Source organism: Corvus moneduloides, chromosome 11, assembly GCF_009650955.1.
Source record: "Corvus moneduloides isolate bCorMon1 chromosome 11, bCorMon1.pri, whole genome shotgun sequence".
Taxonomy (NCBI): Eukaryota; Metazoa; Chordata; class Aves; order Passeriformes; family Corvidae; genus Corvus; species Corvus moneduloides.
Window position 1 is genome coordinate 12034050 of NC_045486.1, and position 16745 is coordinate 12050794.

General features: G+C 43.2%; 1 protein-coding gene across 3 annotated transcripts in view; it reads right to left on the reverse strand.

Annotated features, from left to right (window-relative positions):
- The window catches only part of CHCHD6 (coiled-coil-helix-coiled-coil-helix domain containing 6), a 117423-nt gene extending 101668 nt beyond the window's left edge, over nucleotides 1–15755 (reverse strand). For all 3 annotated transcript variants that reach the window (XM_032120444.1, XM_032120443.1, XM_032120442.1), the window contains exons 1-4: nucleotides 15550–15755; nucleotides 13712–13841; nucleotides 12726–12780; nucleotides 11368–11494 (exon numbers count right to left, since the gene is read on the reverse strand). In XM_032120444.1, coding sequence (XP_031976335.1) covers nucleotides 11368–11494; nucleotides 12726–12780; nucleotides 13712–13841; nucleotides 15550–15738 — 501 coding nt within the window. In that variant the 5' untranslated portion in view covers nucleotides 15739–15755. The remainder of the gene's footprint in view (nucleotides 1–11367; nucleotides 11495–12725; nucleotides 12781–13711; nucleotides 13842–15549) is intronic.
- Between the last annotated feature and the right edge of the window lie 990 nt (nucleotides 15756–16745).

A 16745-nucleotide genomic window follows, 5' to 3' on the forward strand; every position in this document is an offset into this window, starting at 1 on the left:
GTACCTTAAGCTTCTGGACAGTGTATTGACTTACCAGTAGATGACATGAATTATCAAGGAGGAAACTTAGCTCCCAATCACTCTGCATCATAGCTCTTAAAATAGGCAGATGATTCTATGAGCTGCACAGTGAGGCCTAACCAAGCTCAACAGCAACATCTGCTGGGCAACGAGCAACTAGAAGAAATCAGGCTGATCATATGAAAGTTCTACCCCTTCTTGTAAACATGTGAACTTCTGCTACAGCTTTAGAATGCCCAGTAAGATACATTTCTTGTACAAAAAGTAAATATAACTTCTAAACAGATATGCAAACAACAAGCTAGAACTTTTCCTAAGCTTGCATGTGGATGTGGTCAGAAAAACCTATTAGCTACCATTACCTGCTCACCAAGATACTTCACAGTAAAACACTGAAATTATGGGGGATTAAAATTCCTCTACGCTCGAGGAAATCTCTTCTGTCTAGCTGGTTCAATCACACCTGAAGAACACCCATGGTACACCTTGAGCTACTTTCTTTCCTAAGGGAGCAACCTGCACTTGCAAGGCCTGAGGCAGGGAAATACTTACCAATCACATTAGTTCCATCCACACAGAGGAGAATGGCAGCTAAGACCATTAGAGCTCCTCTCCCTCCAGGTATCTTACTATATTGCTTATTAAGCTCAAAAAAGCCTGCTATGGCAGGATGACATTGGAGCAGAAGCACAGCTAATGGTCCCCACTTAATCTGGGCACAAACTGACACTCCACCTAGATTAATTACAAAGAAAACTGATTTTTACACCAGATGCATGAAATTTGATAGACTACTTCTAAACTAGTCTAAAAAAAAGAAAATGCAAATGGTTGGCAACCACTTTCAAGGCTGCATTTACACATTCAGCATGATTTGGAACAAGGGCAGTGACCTGAGAGGCGGCTTCTGAACAGCCATCAGATGGGAAAGGGAGTTGATGCATCCCACTTCTATTCCCAGGAAAGGAATGGTATCAAATTCTTACTTGACCAGGGAACCACCTCTTTTTGCAGATCACTGTTTAACAGGAAATCACAGGCAAGCAGGTTTTTAACAGAACCCTATGATAACCTTCAGTAACACAAAGCTTTGAAAAATTACACTGCAAAATGCTGAGTCTTGAAGAGGAAACAGCACAGCGTCTGGGGAGATAACTTTTTAAATGATAGAAAACTATAGGCTGGACTGACGTTCATTATCTTTAAAATTGTGGCTGGCTTTGCAGTTTAAAGCTCTCATGTTTTTTCGAGTTTTGTACTTGAAACAAAATTCTTTTACGCTGAAAAATTAGGAAAAAGGGTTTAAGAAACATGCAAGCTTATTTTCAGCTGATATAGTGATTGCTGTTATTGTTATTGCTTTGTGGGGAGTTTTTTTGATTTGGGTTTTTTTCAGGGTGCTGCTTTGTGTGGTTTGTTGGTTTTGAGGGTTTGGTATTTTTTAACATATTTTTATTTCCAATCTCCCTTTTTCCACATTTAGCTGTTAAACTAGGAGAGCATATCATATGAAAACACAAAAATGAGTGATTTCTCAGGTCCTCAGCTGGGAAGGGAACAGCTTTTGTAAAGCACCTTTTGTGTATTGGGAGTTTGGAAGCCAGGGGAGGGGGGGGGCAGTCAGAGTTTCAGCTTGACAGTGCCAATTACAGCTATAGCAAGATGAACCAAGGAACAAATCCATTCTGCTCAGAGGACAGAGAGAAGGGAGAAGAAGAGACGTGAACCTGTATGTTTGAAAAAATAAAGGGGCTTGAAATCATCTGCCAGACAGTGAACCACTTTTTCCACAGCAAAAGAATTAGGCTGAAGATGCAGTGAATGTACATGGCAAGCTCAGTCCTAACTGGAAGAGCACCAGTTATTTAACAAATGTATCCTTAGTCTAATGTTCTATTCAAGTAAGTATTAAACTTTTCTTAAGCTTTTTTCTTTTGGACAGTAATTATACATAACCCTGCTCAGTCTGTTTGATCAATTTTTACTCGATTCCTACTGTATCATCCTTCAAGTTTGCCCATTATCACAAAGTCTTCAAGGCTAAAAAGTCTCTAAACCCCCAATGTAATGCACAGGCAGGAAAAAGAAATCCAGCTAACTCTAATTCCTTCCCTCCCTCACAAGTTGCAGGTGTTCTATTTTCATTGTCTAAAAATCAAAGTCATCAGCTCATTTCCTTTCCCTTAGTACAGTCCCTTTTAAGAAGCTACTTTCCATCATGTTTTACTCAGCACTCATAAATAATATAGATAATTGCAGATGGTCATAGCAAACAAGCAGAGAAAGTATACAGATACAATACAAAGGAAACAATAAAAATTCTGATGTGCTCCAAAAGCAAAAAGAATTCCTGGCAAATAGAAGCAGCTGCATCCAGGTCATTTTTTTAGTTGATGTACGGCAACCAGAGAGCCAAAAATAATACAGGGACAGACTTTAGACAAAGCTACACAAGGGTGCAGGCAGCTCAGCTCCCTCTGCAGCAACACATTTCCTACCTCATGCTCATGTGCAAAACACAGCTATTTCTTCCCCAAAAATTTGCATTAGGAAGGAGGAATACTGGTCATAGAAAGGTTTAGAACTGCTGAAACTCCAAAACAGATAAGCAGAGTTCAATTAGGAGGATATTATGCTGACAATAATAAGGAACTCTGGGAGAGTCCACCCAGCCGCCCAAGAGTTAACATCACGCGTTTCTCATCAAAACCTCTTCCAAGAGGTTAAGCACACAATAGACTATCTAAAGCACAGCTAGAAAGGCTGCTTGAAATTCCACACATGTGCCTCAGCAATGTATTTCTATTAATGTCCAGTGTGTGTCAGCGTGAAGATAAGGTACCAACATCATGTCCAACCAGCCAGCTAGAGAATGGGACGCCGTGTAAAACATTGTCTGATGCTTAGAATCCCAGAGAACAGCAGCGTTTGCAATCTCAGCCGCTGCACACGTGCCTGATAACACCAACAACAAGGAGAGGCAGCACGAGAAAACCGTCCTGCAGCTTTGGGAAAGTAAAAGATGGAGAGAGAAAGAAGGAAGCAAGCAGGAACTAAAACAAACATCAGCAAATTGGGGCAGGTTTGAGGATGCCCAACTGTAACAGAGGGAATAAACAAACCAGAAAAAACCTCAGTGAAATTTAATCTTTGTTTCAGCTCACTTTAACTTTTCTTTAAAGTGAGAAATAAAAAGTTATATCAGTGTTTATTTTGCTTACTCAGACCATACTATTTAGACTCAGTTTGATCTATTAGTATGATCCAACAAAGCCTTTTGTACTGGGACTTGTGGAAGATCATGAGGAAACATGATCTTGACCAGGACACACCTGCTCTGTTGGGCCTGGCTCTCGCAGCTTGAGAAGCCCACGTGTTACCATGAGCAGCTGGCGTATGGGAACCCACTGCAATACCCACCAGTTGTGCTGTGCACTGACAGGTGCTACCACACAGACACACTCCAGCCCATCAGGAATCCTCCTATTAGCTGAACATCTTGCTAATTTAATCTGTAATTTACCTGTGCTTTAGAAAGGTAAACTGTACGTGGATGAAGGGGTGGAATGTAGAGATTCCAACTGGGACACCATAGTGCATGGAGGAGGTGGTGATCCATGGAACAGCTAGATACAGAATGGCCTTTGGGCCTGTCTTGTGCTGCTTATGGCCCCCTCAATAAGCTATAAATTAGAGCAGAATTCTACTACTCCACAGCAGTCTGACAGCAGAATATGAACACTCAGTACTAGCTTTGCTGGACCAGTCACAGAAAAATAGCAATATACTATTCTCCTATTTCCTTATGAATTGAATATTTTGTAGTTATACATAGTGGAAAATGAAGGCTAATCTTATCTTTTACTTCTTAAATGATGAAATGGCTTTACAGTAACCCTAAGTCAGAACAAATGAATCGTGAAGAAGTTTCTGTGGAGCATATAAACTTGGTAGACAAAAAAAAAAAAGGTGTGAAATACGGGCATGGAAAATTGAAGGCAAGACAGGGGAAGTAGGCAGCACCGCAGACAGCTTCAATTTGTTGCAGCTGTTGGATTTTAAAAAAGGCCAACCTTGTGATAAGGTCTCTTAGCTCAAGAGACTACAAAAATGAGAAGCTCAAGCGACCATCGGCTGCTGAAATCTGCAAAAACTCTCCAAACACAAATTAACCTTCAGTCAGGAGATAAAAGACTAGCTGCAGAAATTGGAAGTTGTTAAAAAAATGCTATAAATGTCTGACAAATCACAGCAGCAGCAGCAGGAAAATAAGTAGTACATAGGCAGAATCTTACCCTTAACCAGATAACACCTTCTCCTTCCCTCAAGGGAAGAGGAGGTTCTCTTTTGCGTTGGCTGTGTTTCCACTTTCTGCCTTTATTGTAGTGCACATTCTCTAAAATTGCTTTAGTTAAATTTAGACCTCACTGATGCTCCAGAGACCAAAAGTTATTAGCTTGTGGGAGGTAGAAGACATGTAGATCCTCACCATGCCAAGCTTAAATTTAATGCAAACCTTTCCAAAGTCCATCATTTAACACTTCAATATTATTTTCTATAGGGATTCCTTAAATGTTTAATGTTTTAATGGTTTCACTAAGTAATTCTTTCACTGAAGAAATATACCCAGTTTTATAGTAGAAGGTAGCAGACAAAGAGGAGCCCATTTGTAGGGAAAAGGAGGGATGTTCTGAGACTATAGAATAACAGACCACTAACTCTAAAGTCTCCACACACTAATATATTTTCTTCAGCAGAAAGTCTGGGAAAGTGTCTGAAGCTCACACAGCAAGAATGAGTGGGATACAAGGCACAAGGACTGAAGCTATTTAAATCCCACTGTCAATAGCTTGCAACATTTGGTAACAAATCATTAAGACTCAAACCTAAAAATACATCTTTTCATTTGTATCAACATATTTAAAAGGCAGCTTTCTTCAATTAGTGAAAGAATTAGCTGTCAATTAGTGAGAGCAGTCAAAAACTGCACGGCAACTTCCAGCCCAAGATACTGCCACCCTTGCTAACCTAGTTAGGACCTGGTTCTGCAGGCATCGAGGGCAGATCTGGATGTCTGACACACAGTCCATGAATGCTCTGCAAAGAGCCAAACCAGAGCAAACCATCTTCACAAGGAGGTGCTGTCACAACTGGTGCCACCCACACTGTAGGTAGGAATGAAGGTTCTAATAACTAAACGCACCACTCATCTTCTAAAGAAGACATAAAAAAGGTATCTTTCATAAACATATGTAGATACCTGTTGCTAACAGCTGCAACATCAATGAGAATCAAGCTGAACGGGCTTTTTCCTAATTTTGCACTAGTATTTAAAACAAGCCTGCATACTTTCAGATTTCAATCAATGTTTTCTGCCTCGCCCATAAAAAACTTCAATCAAGAAATATTTACAGAAAATACAAGGCCAGGAAACACCAAACCTCATGTGTTAGCCATGTCTCCTTCCAGAACCAACCCATTTCCTACACACAGGTTTACAACTTTAGAAAAGGAAAGGTTCAGCTCAGTGTGCTGCACTTTAGCTGTAGAGCTGACAGGACCAACTAAACTGTCCCTGAGGTGAGCAGTTTCCAAACCATAATGCAAAGCTCACAGAGACAATACCTTTCATCACATCAACTCAAATAAACAGGGAGGAAAAAAAAGACAAGTTTTGACAATAGAGGCCTGACCTCAAAACCAGCAGTGTCACTTCACTGATGGCTCCATGCTGTCACAGTTCCAACAAACACCGTGCTACTGCTGGGCCTCATCCGGTCGCTACAGCTTGTCACAACGATAGGAGATTACACACAACAAAACCCCAGTTAATCTAGGAATGCTTACCTACGGCTAACCAGCCAGGATGAAGCTGATCCCCAGCTTATCACAAAGTAAATGAAAGTCTTAAACTAAATCATGTTCAGCAACCTTCCTAAAACAATCTTCAGTACTAGCTCAGCTGCATCTACAGCTGACACTGATCAACAACAGTGGGCAATTCACAGCAAAAAACGCGACAAGATTCACTTAAAGCTTCATCAATTACCAGAAATATAAAGGAAACTTTCCACAAATGGGCTGATTGGATCATTCCTCCATCCCTACAAAGTGAAAAAGAAAACATCTGTTCACTCCCTAACACCAAAATTCTCCTCCATTGTACCAACCTATAAATTGGCTGTTCACGCTGTTTTCAGCGATTTTAAGCAGTTTTACCTTCACATTATTTGAAATGAAGAAGAAAACACATGAGTTAAAATGTCAGCAGCCCCAATATACGCTAAACCAAGGGTGGAAGTGTTCAAAGTATGCCACAGCAAAGCCCAAGAGTTCAGAATGCCACATTCATAAGGTGACACCCCTATCAAAACCCACTGCTTGATCAAAGGCATTCCCAGTCACGCATTTTTCCTTCAGCCCATCTTTTCTGAATCAAGAAGAGGAGATGAGAGGCTCTGAAAAACAAAGAGATTATACCTGGGCAAGAAATCATCTGAAGGAATTCAACAGCCTATGACCAATTGTAATCAGCTACTGGAACAACCAGAGACAAACCCATATCCTTGTATTTCCTTCCATGCCCATAACTCAAGCCACGCTAGTCACAACAGCCCAATGCTGGAACCAGCAGGAAGCAAAGGTTGCCATCCAGCAAGCCAGTGGGCAGGCATGATCAGAAACACTAGGAATAGCAAGCCATCCATCATGGACAGCTGGATAAAGTTTCCCAGCAATTTAGGAATTCTGTGCCCAGTCTGTTTTCACGCAGCAACCAGTGCCCACCAGTCTTGTCTGAAACAGCTGGTCACAGTGCAAAGTCTGTCCTACCATCACCCCACTTCTGAACTCATTCTTTCAAAGTGAGAAGGAAGATGACGACTTTTGGTCAATAACTCTGACAAAGTCATTATCCTAGGGGTATTAAATGGGGAGATAAGAACTTCAGGGCTTTGCACAAATCATATTAGTTCAATTCTCAAATCCGGGTAATGCTTCTTTTCAAAGTATTAATTTCATTTATTCTATTTGCTCTCCCTCTGTCCTGATAACACAAGTGCACATGGCCTCTAAATGAGATCCTCCTATTTTATAAGTTATAATCCTCCCTTTCTCAAGTAGTAATGAGATGTCTTCGCTTAATCGCGTTTATTTCCCCCTCCCCAGCTTCTGCTTTTATCCATTCCCATTCCACATTGATTTGTCTTAAAGGTTTCAGCAAAAACCATCAGGCAGAGAGTCACTGGCTCCAAGAGGCTCCCAATGCAAATGCTGCCACACGCTGCTCAACCTTCAGAGATTACAAAAGCAAAAAGGGGGAAAAAGAGCAGCTTTGCTTGCAAAGTTTCCTTTATTGGTAGGAAGGAGGAAAAAAAAGAAAAGAAACCCAAAAGAACTGAGAAGACGTTTTGATTAACTGGAAATGAAAAAGGAAAAGACTTCTGGTATAGGGGAATGGTGAGACTATTCACAACATAGTGAAGCAATTAAATAACTTGACTGACAACTTTGCAAGTTCCTCATGCTAGAAATAGAAAAGGATTTAAAGATAGCTGTGCTAATTCTTGGGTATTTCACATTACACAAGGCACGCCACCAGCATTAGTTAAACACCCCAGGCCTTGCTCTGAAGTACTGTACATAAAATCCTTGTTGTGTTGTAAGTACCCACAGCATTAAATTATTGAAAGAGTCCAGTCAGCACCATGATCCTGCAGTGCCGTCCAAACAAACAAAACATTTTATCTCTAACACAAATTGGGGAGAATTCTTCTACAGCAGCTTAGCAGACTACTTCCATTTGAGCCAGTCCCCAGGGTTAGTCAAAAAGCCATATTCACTCAAATAGGAAAGTGAATGCTGCACTATTACTTACAGAGCTGTTTTGCTTCTTAAACTAAGCTGTAAGGAGTTTTTCTCAAAACCTAAGGTATCTAGAAGCTAAGTACCTTGTTCAAAGTCATTAAAAGAAAAAGAAAGATCAAGACAAAAATGTAGAACAGGACCCAGGTACTTATCTCTAAATCCCTCTTGAAACCAGTACACTTCAAGGAGAAAAAAATTAGCAAAACAAAACACGCAAACCACAATAAAATAACAGTAAGTTTTAATCTGCACCCTGCCCCATAAACAATCAAGTAACTGGGCCCAGAAGCTGACAACAAGTTCCATATCAAAGGTTAATTCTAGTCCACCCTCTCGTTGTGTGCACTATATAATAACACTGAAGGGCTCATAGCAATATTTCCAATAATAAAAGTCAGTGAGTGAAAACCGTAAAGAACAGATTAAATGACAAGCAACATTCAACACAATCAAAATGAAATCACTTCAAAATACAGCTATGGTACTTGGATTTATACAAGTGGTATGGTTACAGGAGAATGTTCCAGCACTGCTGCAGACAGCAGTACAAGAGAGGGCTACTAATCACTGATATATTGACATGTTAAGGGCACAGGGCAGCTCAAGATCTTCCTGCAAATACCAAAAAATAAATCAACTTTCTAACTATATGTGGCATGACTTTCAATTTTTATCAAATTAAGTGCTGCTAGAAGCAAATTATTCATTTGTTATTTCTTTCATGGGAGTTGCCCCATTTTTAATCTCACTTCCCTAATAGGTCACAACAACAACAAAAACAACCCTGGAAGTTTCTCCTTTATAAATGTAAGCAGATAATCTCCACTGCTATCTACGCCTGGGTTACCACTAGGTACCTTGAATTCCACTACTATCTTCTACCTGAAAGAGAAGGCTGACACAAGACATGGATGAGCAGCTCATATCCAGTATTTGCCCCATTTGCTGGGGCTAAAAAACAGAAGAGCAAGGAACACTCAAGCCCTATTCATAATAAAGGAAGATAATATGAGAAGACAAAGGACAGATGCGGTTTGAGTAGGATTGAGTCAATACAATAAGGTAACTGTGCCCAAAAGGAAACTGTAACTGAGATAAAGCAAGTCTGATAGGGATCCCAATAATTTAAGTCTGGCCAAAGAGTTCCTGTTTAGGAAGATATCTAGAAGCTGACAAATAATAGCTCTGCCCTCATCTTTGCAAGGACAGACTAGACTATTCCATTTCTTAAGGATCGTAAATTTATGACTGATGAAGAGATAGTTAAAGAGCAATGAAATTTAACAGTTTCTCATTCTTGCACCACATTCTGGGCTAACACACCGTGGTCACTATTTATCACAAGGGGACCCTGATCAGATTTTTAAAGGGCATCAAGTATGTAATATCTGGGTATGCAATACCACAGGATTAAAAGCTAATTCAGATAATAGAACACCTTTGTATGTAAGCAGTCAGGTCTCAACTCATTTTAGAGGTGCTCTCTTTGCATTTCACAAATATTGCATGACTCTGCTAGTCACATTTCTCCAGGATTACACTCCATCTCATTGCAGGAGGGCAGGGCTCTACTTTCAGCAAAGCCACATCTTTAGATTGGACAATAAATCCGCCAGCTTCTTCCCCTTGCTCTTACAGAAGGCAGTTAATTGCACTCATGGAGAGCATATTCTCTTTCTAGTGAAAAGAGAGTTAATACTGCACCTGCAGACCCAGATGTCCCTTGCAGGGGAGCAGCAGTCACCTGCCTCAGACATCACTGCTCTGAAGCTCAGCAATGATGCAACACCCCATGGTCAGGATACAATCTGCCAAGAGGGTATGTTCTGTGACACTGCAGCCACTCACAAGCTATATCCATCTAGGAGAGCAATCTCAAGACACCTACCAATCCAATCATATACAAATTTTATCATGGAGACAAAGTACAATCGAGTCCAAAACCACAAACAGACCAACTCACAGAAGACAATTTCCTTAAAGACTGTCAAGCACCAAAGTGAAAATACAACCTCTTGCTCAGAACAGCAGAATTTGCAAGGGTATAGGTGGAAAATACTGTTATATACCAGCTCTATTCTCATGCTCTCCATTAGCAGCTGCTAGGGATCACTATCAGAGATGGACTACAGCTATAATGACCTTTTCTTTGAATGACTATGGCTATTCTTATATAAATTTTATTTATTCAGTCCCCAAAAATATCTTTATGTTATGACCTCAAAATGCTTCACATTTTGCCTGGGTAAGCCAGGCCTGTTAGCATTCAACATACAGAAAAACCCCCCAAACCTCATAGAAAGATTCTTCATTTAAATCTAGCACAGACTGATTGAGCTACAGATCAGCATGGAAAAACCACAATAAAGACTATCCATACTCCAGCCTGTCCTTTCACTAAATCATCCTTTCAGTATGCACCAGGCAAAGAGAATTCTCTTGGTCTAGTTCTCTCAATAAAGTTTTAATAGCACAGTCTAAATGAATGGGCAGTTTGATCTCACTGTGGCAAGCATGGTCTCACCTCACCATCACCCCCTGGCACCACTGCAGGTCAGGAGAAAGTGGCAGCTCCAGTGAGACTCTGCACTGCTTACAGGCAGTACACCATTGCCACAGGAATGGCAGTATGTAAAAGAAAACAATATAAAATAGTATCGTGTGAATATTAAGCACCAATGACAATCCCAGTGTAGTGCAGTGATTGATAGAAGCCTTTTTCTCTACTCAGCCTCATCTCACTGTACTTCTGCCTCCAGCATTGCTCTTCTCAGCACTGGTATGACAGCAACCCAATGGGTCATCTCAGCAACACCAAGGTGCCTGACTAATAGTAAAAGCTGCAGCAAGAAGTCCCCAAAAGTAAATCTGCCCGCTGGGCAAGAACAAATTGGTTTGGGAGCTAGTGGTGTGTACAAAAAGGGTTTATGCTTCCTAGTCCCTAAAAATCAATCCTAGACCTTCTTCAAAAAGTTACAATACTTGACAGTTTTATAACAGTTGTTCTGTTACCAGATTTATAAAAGATTCAAACAAACGAAGACATTATTACTTTTTATTAATTTGTGTACAAGTACAATTATACCCTAGAAACAAACAGAGCAAAGTCTCAGGATACATCAGGTCAGCAGAATTTGATCCTGTATATATTGAAACATTTATTTTAAACACTTGGGAGTTCAAAAGAGTTCTCTGTAGCTAGACAAGGACCCCATATACACACACCATACTCCCTGCCACCGGTAAAGCTGTCCCCAGCACAGCCATTGTTCATGCCTTCGCAGCACTGAGTGACATGCTGCAAGTGGAGCTTGCAGCTGCACTGTGAGCCAAATGCTAAGTGATGAGTGAGGTGAGGAGTGTTTCAGCCTAAACCCCAGCTTCCAAGTTCACCACACAAGTGACATTGAATTAATCCCCTCAAGCAGAGCCATTCTAGCCTGTCCAGCAAGGAAGCATAGCAGGGGGTTTGTTACTCACCAGCTGGGCTGTTCTCTGCCTCTCCTCATTAATGCTGTTCCTTTCCTGGGCCTCACTGGCTGCTTCCCTTTCTCTTTTGGCCAGCCGGATCAACTCCTCTTGGACCAGTGCCTGTTCTTGCTCATACCTGTATAAGCACCAAAAGCAGAGAAGGTCATCAGCAGACTTGTGGCAAAAGGGTCATGGCTTGTCATGGCATACCCCTGCTTAGAGCCAAAACACAAATCCAGAATCTATTTGACACAAAATCTGCTCACAATCCCATTATCAGTAGGAATTCCCAACAAACTTTAAATATGACCTGCAGCTTCAGTGAGGTACAACTCTGGCAACAACAGCAGACACAGCACTACATAAGCTTGTACTTCAGTTATATTTAGCTCTATTAAGTACTTAATTATCACCTGAAAAAAGTGAAAATAGGAAGCAGTTATCTAGACAAATAGATGATGGTTTGGAAAAGATCAAGGGACATAGTGTGATAAAAGGAATCAGCCTGGCTGACAATGCTGCTCTTCGGCTCTTACACAGGAATGAAGAATCACACAAAATGCATACAGCAACAGCACTAAGAGAAGCAGCCCTGAACTGAAAAAGGCTTCAAAGGGGATTCTCAGGCATTAAAACATAATCATAGAATAGAATCAAAGAATTGTTAAGGTTGGAAAAGACCAAGTCCAACCATTAACCCAACACCACCACATTCATGACTAAACCATGTCCCCAGGTGCCCCATCCAAAAGCCTTTTGAACACTTCCAGAAATGGTGATTCCACCACTTCCCTGGGCAGCCTGTTCCAATGCCTAACTACTCTTTCAGTGAATAAATTTTTCCTCATACTCAACCTAAACTTTCCCTGGCATAACTTGAGGCCATTTCCTCTTGTCCTGTTACTTGTTACCTGGGAGAAGAGCCCAACCCTCACCTGGCTACAATCTCCTTTCAGGTGTTGTAGAGCCATAAGGTCCCCCCTGAGCCTCCTCTTCTCCAGGCTAAACACCCCCAGCTACTCCCAAGGAGACTTGTGCTCCAGTCCCTTCCCCAGCTCTGTTGCCCTTCTCTGGAAGTGTCTTTTGTGTAGTGAGGGGCCCAAAACTGAACCCAGATTTGAGCTGTGGCATCATCAGTGCCCAGTACGGGGGGACAGTCAGGCCCTGGTCCTGCTATCCACAGTATTGCTGATACAGCCAGGATGCCACTGGGCTTCTTGGCCACCTGGACACACCTGGGCTCATGTTCAGCCACTGTCAAACACACGCTCATTATGCTCAGGCTGAACTAAAACACAGACATATGCATACATAGATATATTCCCAAATGAGCTAAACTGTTTTCTTTTTCAAGAGCTTCACCTCACCTCCTGTAGAGTTCCTGCTCTGCAGCAGAGTCACTTGCCATTGGTGGCCGGATTCCTAAAAAGGAGAACAGAAACCTGAGACAACTAATAGTACTACAAACATAGTCCTTCATCACATAATGAATTATTTTAGGAGAATTTCATATTATCTATCAAGAGAAAAAAAAAACTCAAGAAAATTTCAGTTTGATGGATAGAGTTTGAATTTATGAAACAGAGACACCAACAGCATCATCTTCAACCAGGCACACTGAATAAAGCATGCTACAGACAACTTCTGTGTGAGGATGTTAACTCCTCAAACCCTTACATATACTGAAACACAAGCATTGCTGTCGACCTACTTTCCATTTCCTTCCTCTAGTTCCAATAAGTCTTCCCCTTAACCTCCTGCTCTCCTTGTAATTACAAGGGATTCCACAAGCAGAGATGAAATTATCTGACAGAGTTCAGGCCATCCATAAGACTAACTCTACATTCAGGAAAGACATAGGCTGACAGCAAACAAATCCCTAAAAGCAAAGGCCTAGTTCCCTAACTTCATGTTAGTCTAGATGCCTTAAACAAACCCACACTGCTGGTATATATCAACAATGCTTATTTGAGAACCAATAGAAATCAAATAGTTTTCTGACCTGTCAAGAAAGACAAGTCCAGAAACCAAGTTTTCATCATCCACTTAGCCAGCTGTGCTTACACAGGCTATCCTTCCCTATGGGCTTCTCTCCCAAGAATAAAAAGCAGTACTTCCCTCACCCATGCACAATATACTCCCTGTGTATGTAAAACAGACAGCAAGGCAGCTTGCCAGAAATGAAAGGCAAAATATTTCTGCCTTGTTTATTGCAGAATAAACAATCTGAAATGCTAGAAATGTTTACAGGGTGATAGAGGCTAATCAGAGAGCTCCTCTCACAACGAGGCAGCACTGAAAAATACCAGCATCCTCTGTAACATGCAGCAGCAGCAGCACACCCCGACAGTACCTGTAGGTCTGGGTCTCCCTGCTACAGCCAGTGAAGATGGAGCTGTGCCATTGGATGCACGAGGAGATCTCTGGTAGTCCCTTTTACCTTGAGAGGATTCTTTCATTCGGTTCACTACATCTTCAGTGAGCTGAAACACAGAACCAGGGAAGACATTAACCAAGTCAGTTTCTGGTGTGTATTTCACTGGTAACCTCCCTGTTTGTTAGTTCCCATGGTACCACAAAAGTACTGCCAGTCACCTCATTGTAACATCCCTCCAAATGCAGGCAGTCAGCACTTGTATGTTGACTTTACATTTTTAAACCCCATACCCTATGAGTAAGTGACAAAACCTCCAATCTACTTCCTGACCCTAAAAACTTCACTAGACAATCTTCCACAAACACCAACAAAGCTGGAGAGCACCCCTAAACTAGTCGACCCTTTGTATAGGGACAAATTTACCAGAAGTGGAAGGAAAGGAACCAAGCAGGTTTTAAGTCCATATATCCATTTTTTTCTCTTCTTGCTCCATGCTTGCTAACCCAGCTCAGCAAGGCAGACACACTGCAAGCCATATGACAGAGAACAGCCACACAGACCTCCCACTCACATAAGGCTGCAAACATTTTTGCAATCTCAATTTCGTTCTCACTCTCTGACTTGGGTTCAAACCCATGAAGAAGAAAGAAAAATAAACTCTAGGTTTTCTGGCAATTCAATCCAAAAGGCTTCTCACAGCACTGTTAAAACTGACCCCTTCCTCCTCCCAAGGTCAGAGGCACTGGCTGCAGAACAGAAAGAAATGAGGTTGTTCCCCCACCTAGACTTGCCACAATAGAAGACATATTTTCAGCTATGCCACTACTGCCCAACTTAACAGCGTTTTTAACATCTTCATTATACATTGTTATTGTGCCCAATTCCCGATTTTAAATCCCTGTCTATATTCTATAAAGAGAAATTAGGCAAAGACAACTTTACCTCCAAACACTTTAATAAGGAGATAGGCACAATTTTAGCTAACTTTTGTCAAATAATTAGTCAAAATGAGATGAAAAATAAGTAGCCACAGCAAAACACACTCTGTAAGTTCATTTCTGGCAGATTTTAGGAGGAAATCACATAAAAGTATCAAGAAGCAAGAGCAATGAAAATTATGGTAGTAATAAAAAAATCCGCACACTAACATGTAAAAACCAAAGAAAAATATTAATGGGGAAAAAATATTCCTTAATAATACCACCACCACTCTCTAGGGCTTGTTTCCACCACACACACTTGTCAATTTCCGACCGAAAGTCAAGAAGCAGTTTCCCACTGTCCCTCCCAGAAACACCTCCCTATTTCCACACGCTCTTATCTCCCCTCCTGTTCCCACAGCGCTGTTTTGCCCGGGCTCTTGGCACCATGAGCAAGGGCAGAGCTGTCTTCTCTTGGATGCCCTCAGAACCGCGCGGCGCCGTTAGCGTGAAACTGTTCGCAAAGCACAAGGCAGGGGCAAAACGAGGTCACGAAGCGGCGAGGAGGGGAAGAGGGTTGGGAGTAGAGTGTGGAAATGGAGATAAAGAGCTGGTGTGTCCCCGCTCGACAACAACCTTGCCCAGGCCCCCCCAGCCCTCTTTCCCACCACTCACCAGTCGCCCCACCACTTCTCCAACCCCCTATTCCTTCAGCCTTCCAGGTTTCTCTCCCCTCCTCCTTGCTGGTTTCCTCCACTCGTCCCTTCCAGCCCTGCACCTCGCTCCCCTGACCTCCCGGCCAGACCCGTCCACAGCCCAGCTCCCTGCGCCCCCGGCCCCCGCAGCCTCCCCGCCTCCATCACCCGGCCCCACGACACCCCCGGGCCGCCTTACCCTGATGCCTTGCAGCACCCGGACTTGCTCCCGCTCATCCAGCCCGAAGGTGACCCTCCTGCCGCCGTGGCTGCTCTCGCTGCCACCCATGCTGGCCAGGGTCGCCTGTCCCCACCGCGCCCCTCTCCCGCACGGGCTGCCAGCAGCACCTCTGCCCTCGCAGCGCCTGCCAACATACCCGCTCCCCATTGGCGGCCGCCGCGGGGCGGCCAATAGCGCGGCGCGGTGCTGGCGGCCGGGCGCGGTGCACGCTGGGGGCTGTAGTCTGTGCCGGGAGCGGGTGGCCCGCCCGGCGCCGGGGAAGCGCGGGGCGCCAACGCGCCTCCGGGCCAGCGGAGAGTCCCGCTCCTGTCCCGGTGTGCCTGCCCTCCACACCGCCCAGCGAGCGAGCCCCTACAGCTTCCACCGCTACACGTCCAGCTCAGGGGGTTTTCCCAAGTTGAGGGAGGATGACCTCTCGTCAGACACAGCAGCTGCGCTGTGGCCAGAATTCACCTCTGCTCCTTCCAGCCACCCTGCTCCAGCGAGACCCTGCCGGCACCTGCTGTGACACGCACGGGTGGGTCCTGCATGGGTCAGGCCACGGCTGATACAGTCCCCGTTGCCAGGCATGGCTGATCCACAGTCTGAACCAAAGGAATGAGATAATGCAACACAGAGGCAGCTGGACCAAGAAATAACAGCTTTGGAGGATCTTTATTTTTCAACCAAGCTTTCTGCATTCCCAGAAATAGGGGCCAGTTGGTATCGTGCTACTTATCGACTCAACACACCACTCCTCAGTAGTGCATGGGAGCAGTTTTAACTGTTTAATCCTCACTGCAGTTCATGTGGCAACCAGAGCTTTGCCTCAGAGTGGGACTTGGGCCAGCATGAAAGGAGTATCTGGGACTCTGCACCCCCCAAACCCCCCCTGTATATCCAGGCCTCTTCTAGAGCACATTCCTGGAAGCAGGGAATATTTTTGTTAATTGTGCAGTACCTTGTATGCTGGAGACTTGGCCCATGCCTTGAGTTCTCAAGACAAGGGCACTGCATCATGCACCAGCAGCTGTTTGCACCCCAGAAACACTGCACACAGCCAGGCAAGAGCACAGGAGGGGCTGAAGCTCCCTCGCAGAACACACTCACCTGCCTTCTGCTCATTTCTTATCTGCCACCTGCTCACTTCATTTGACAGCACCCAGTTTTTTGTA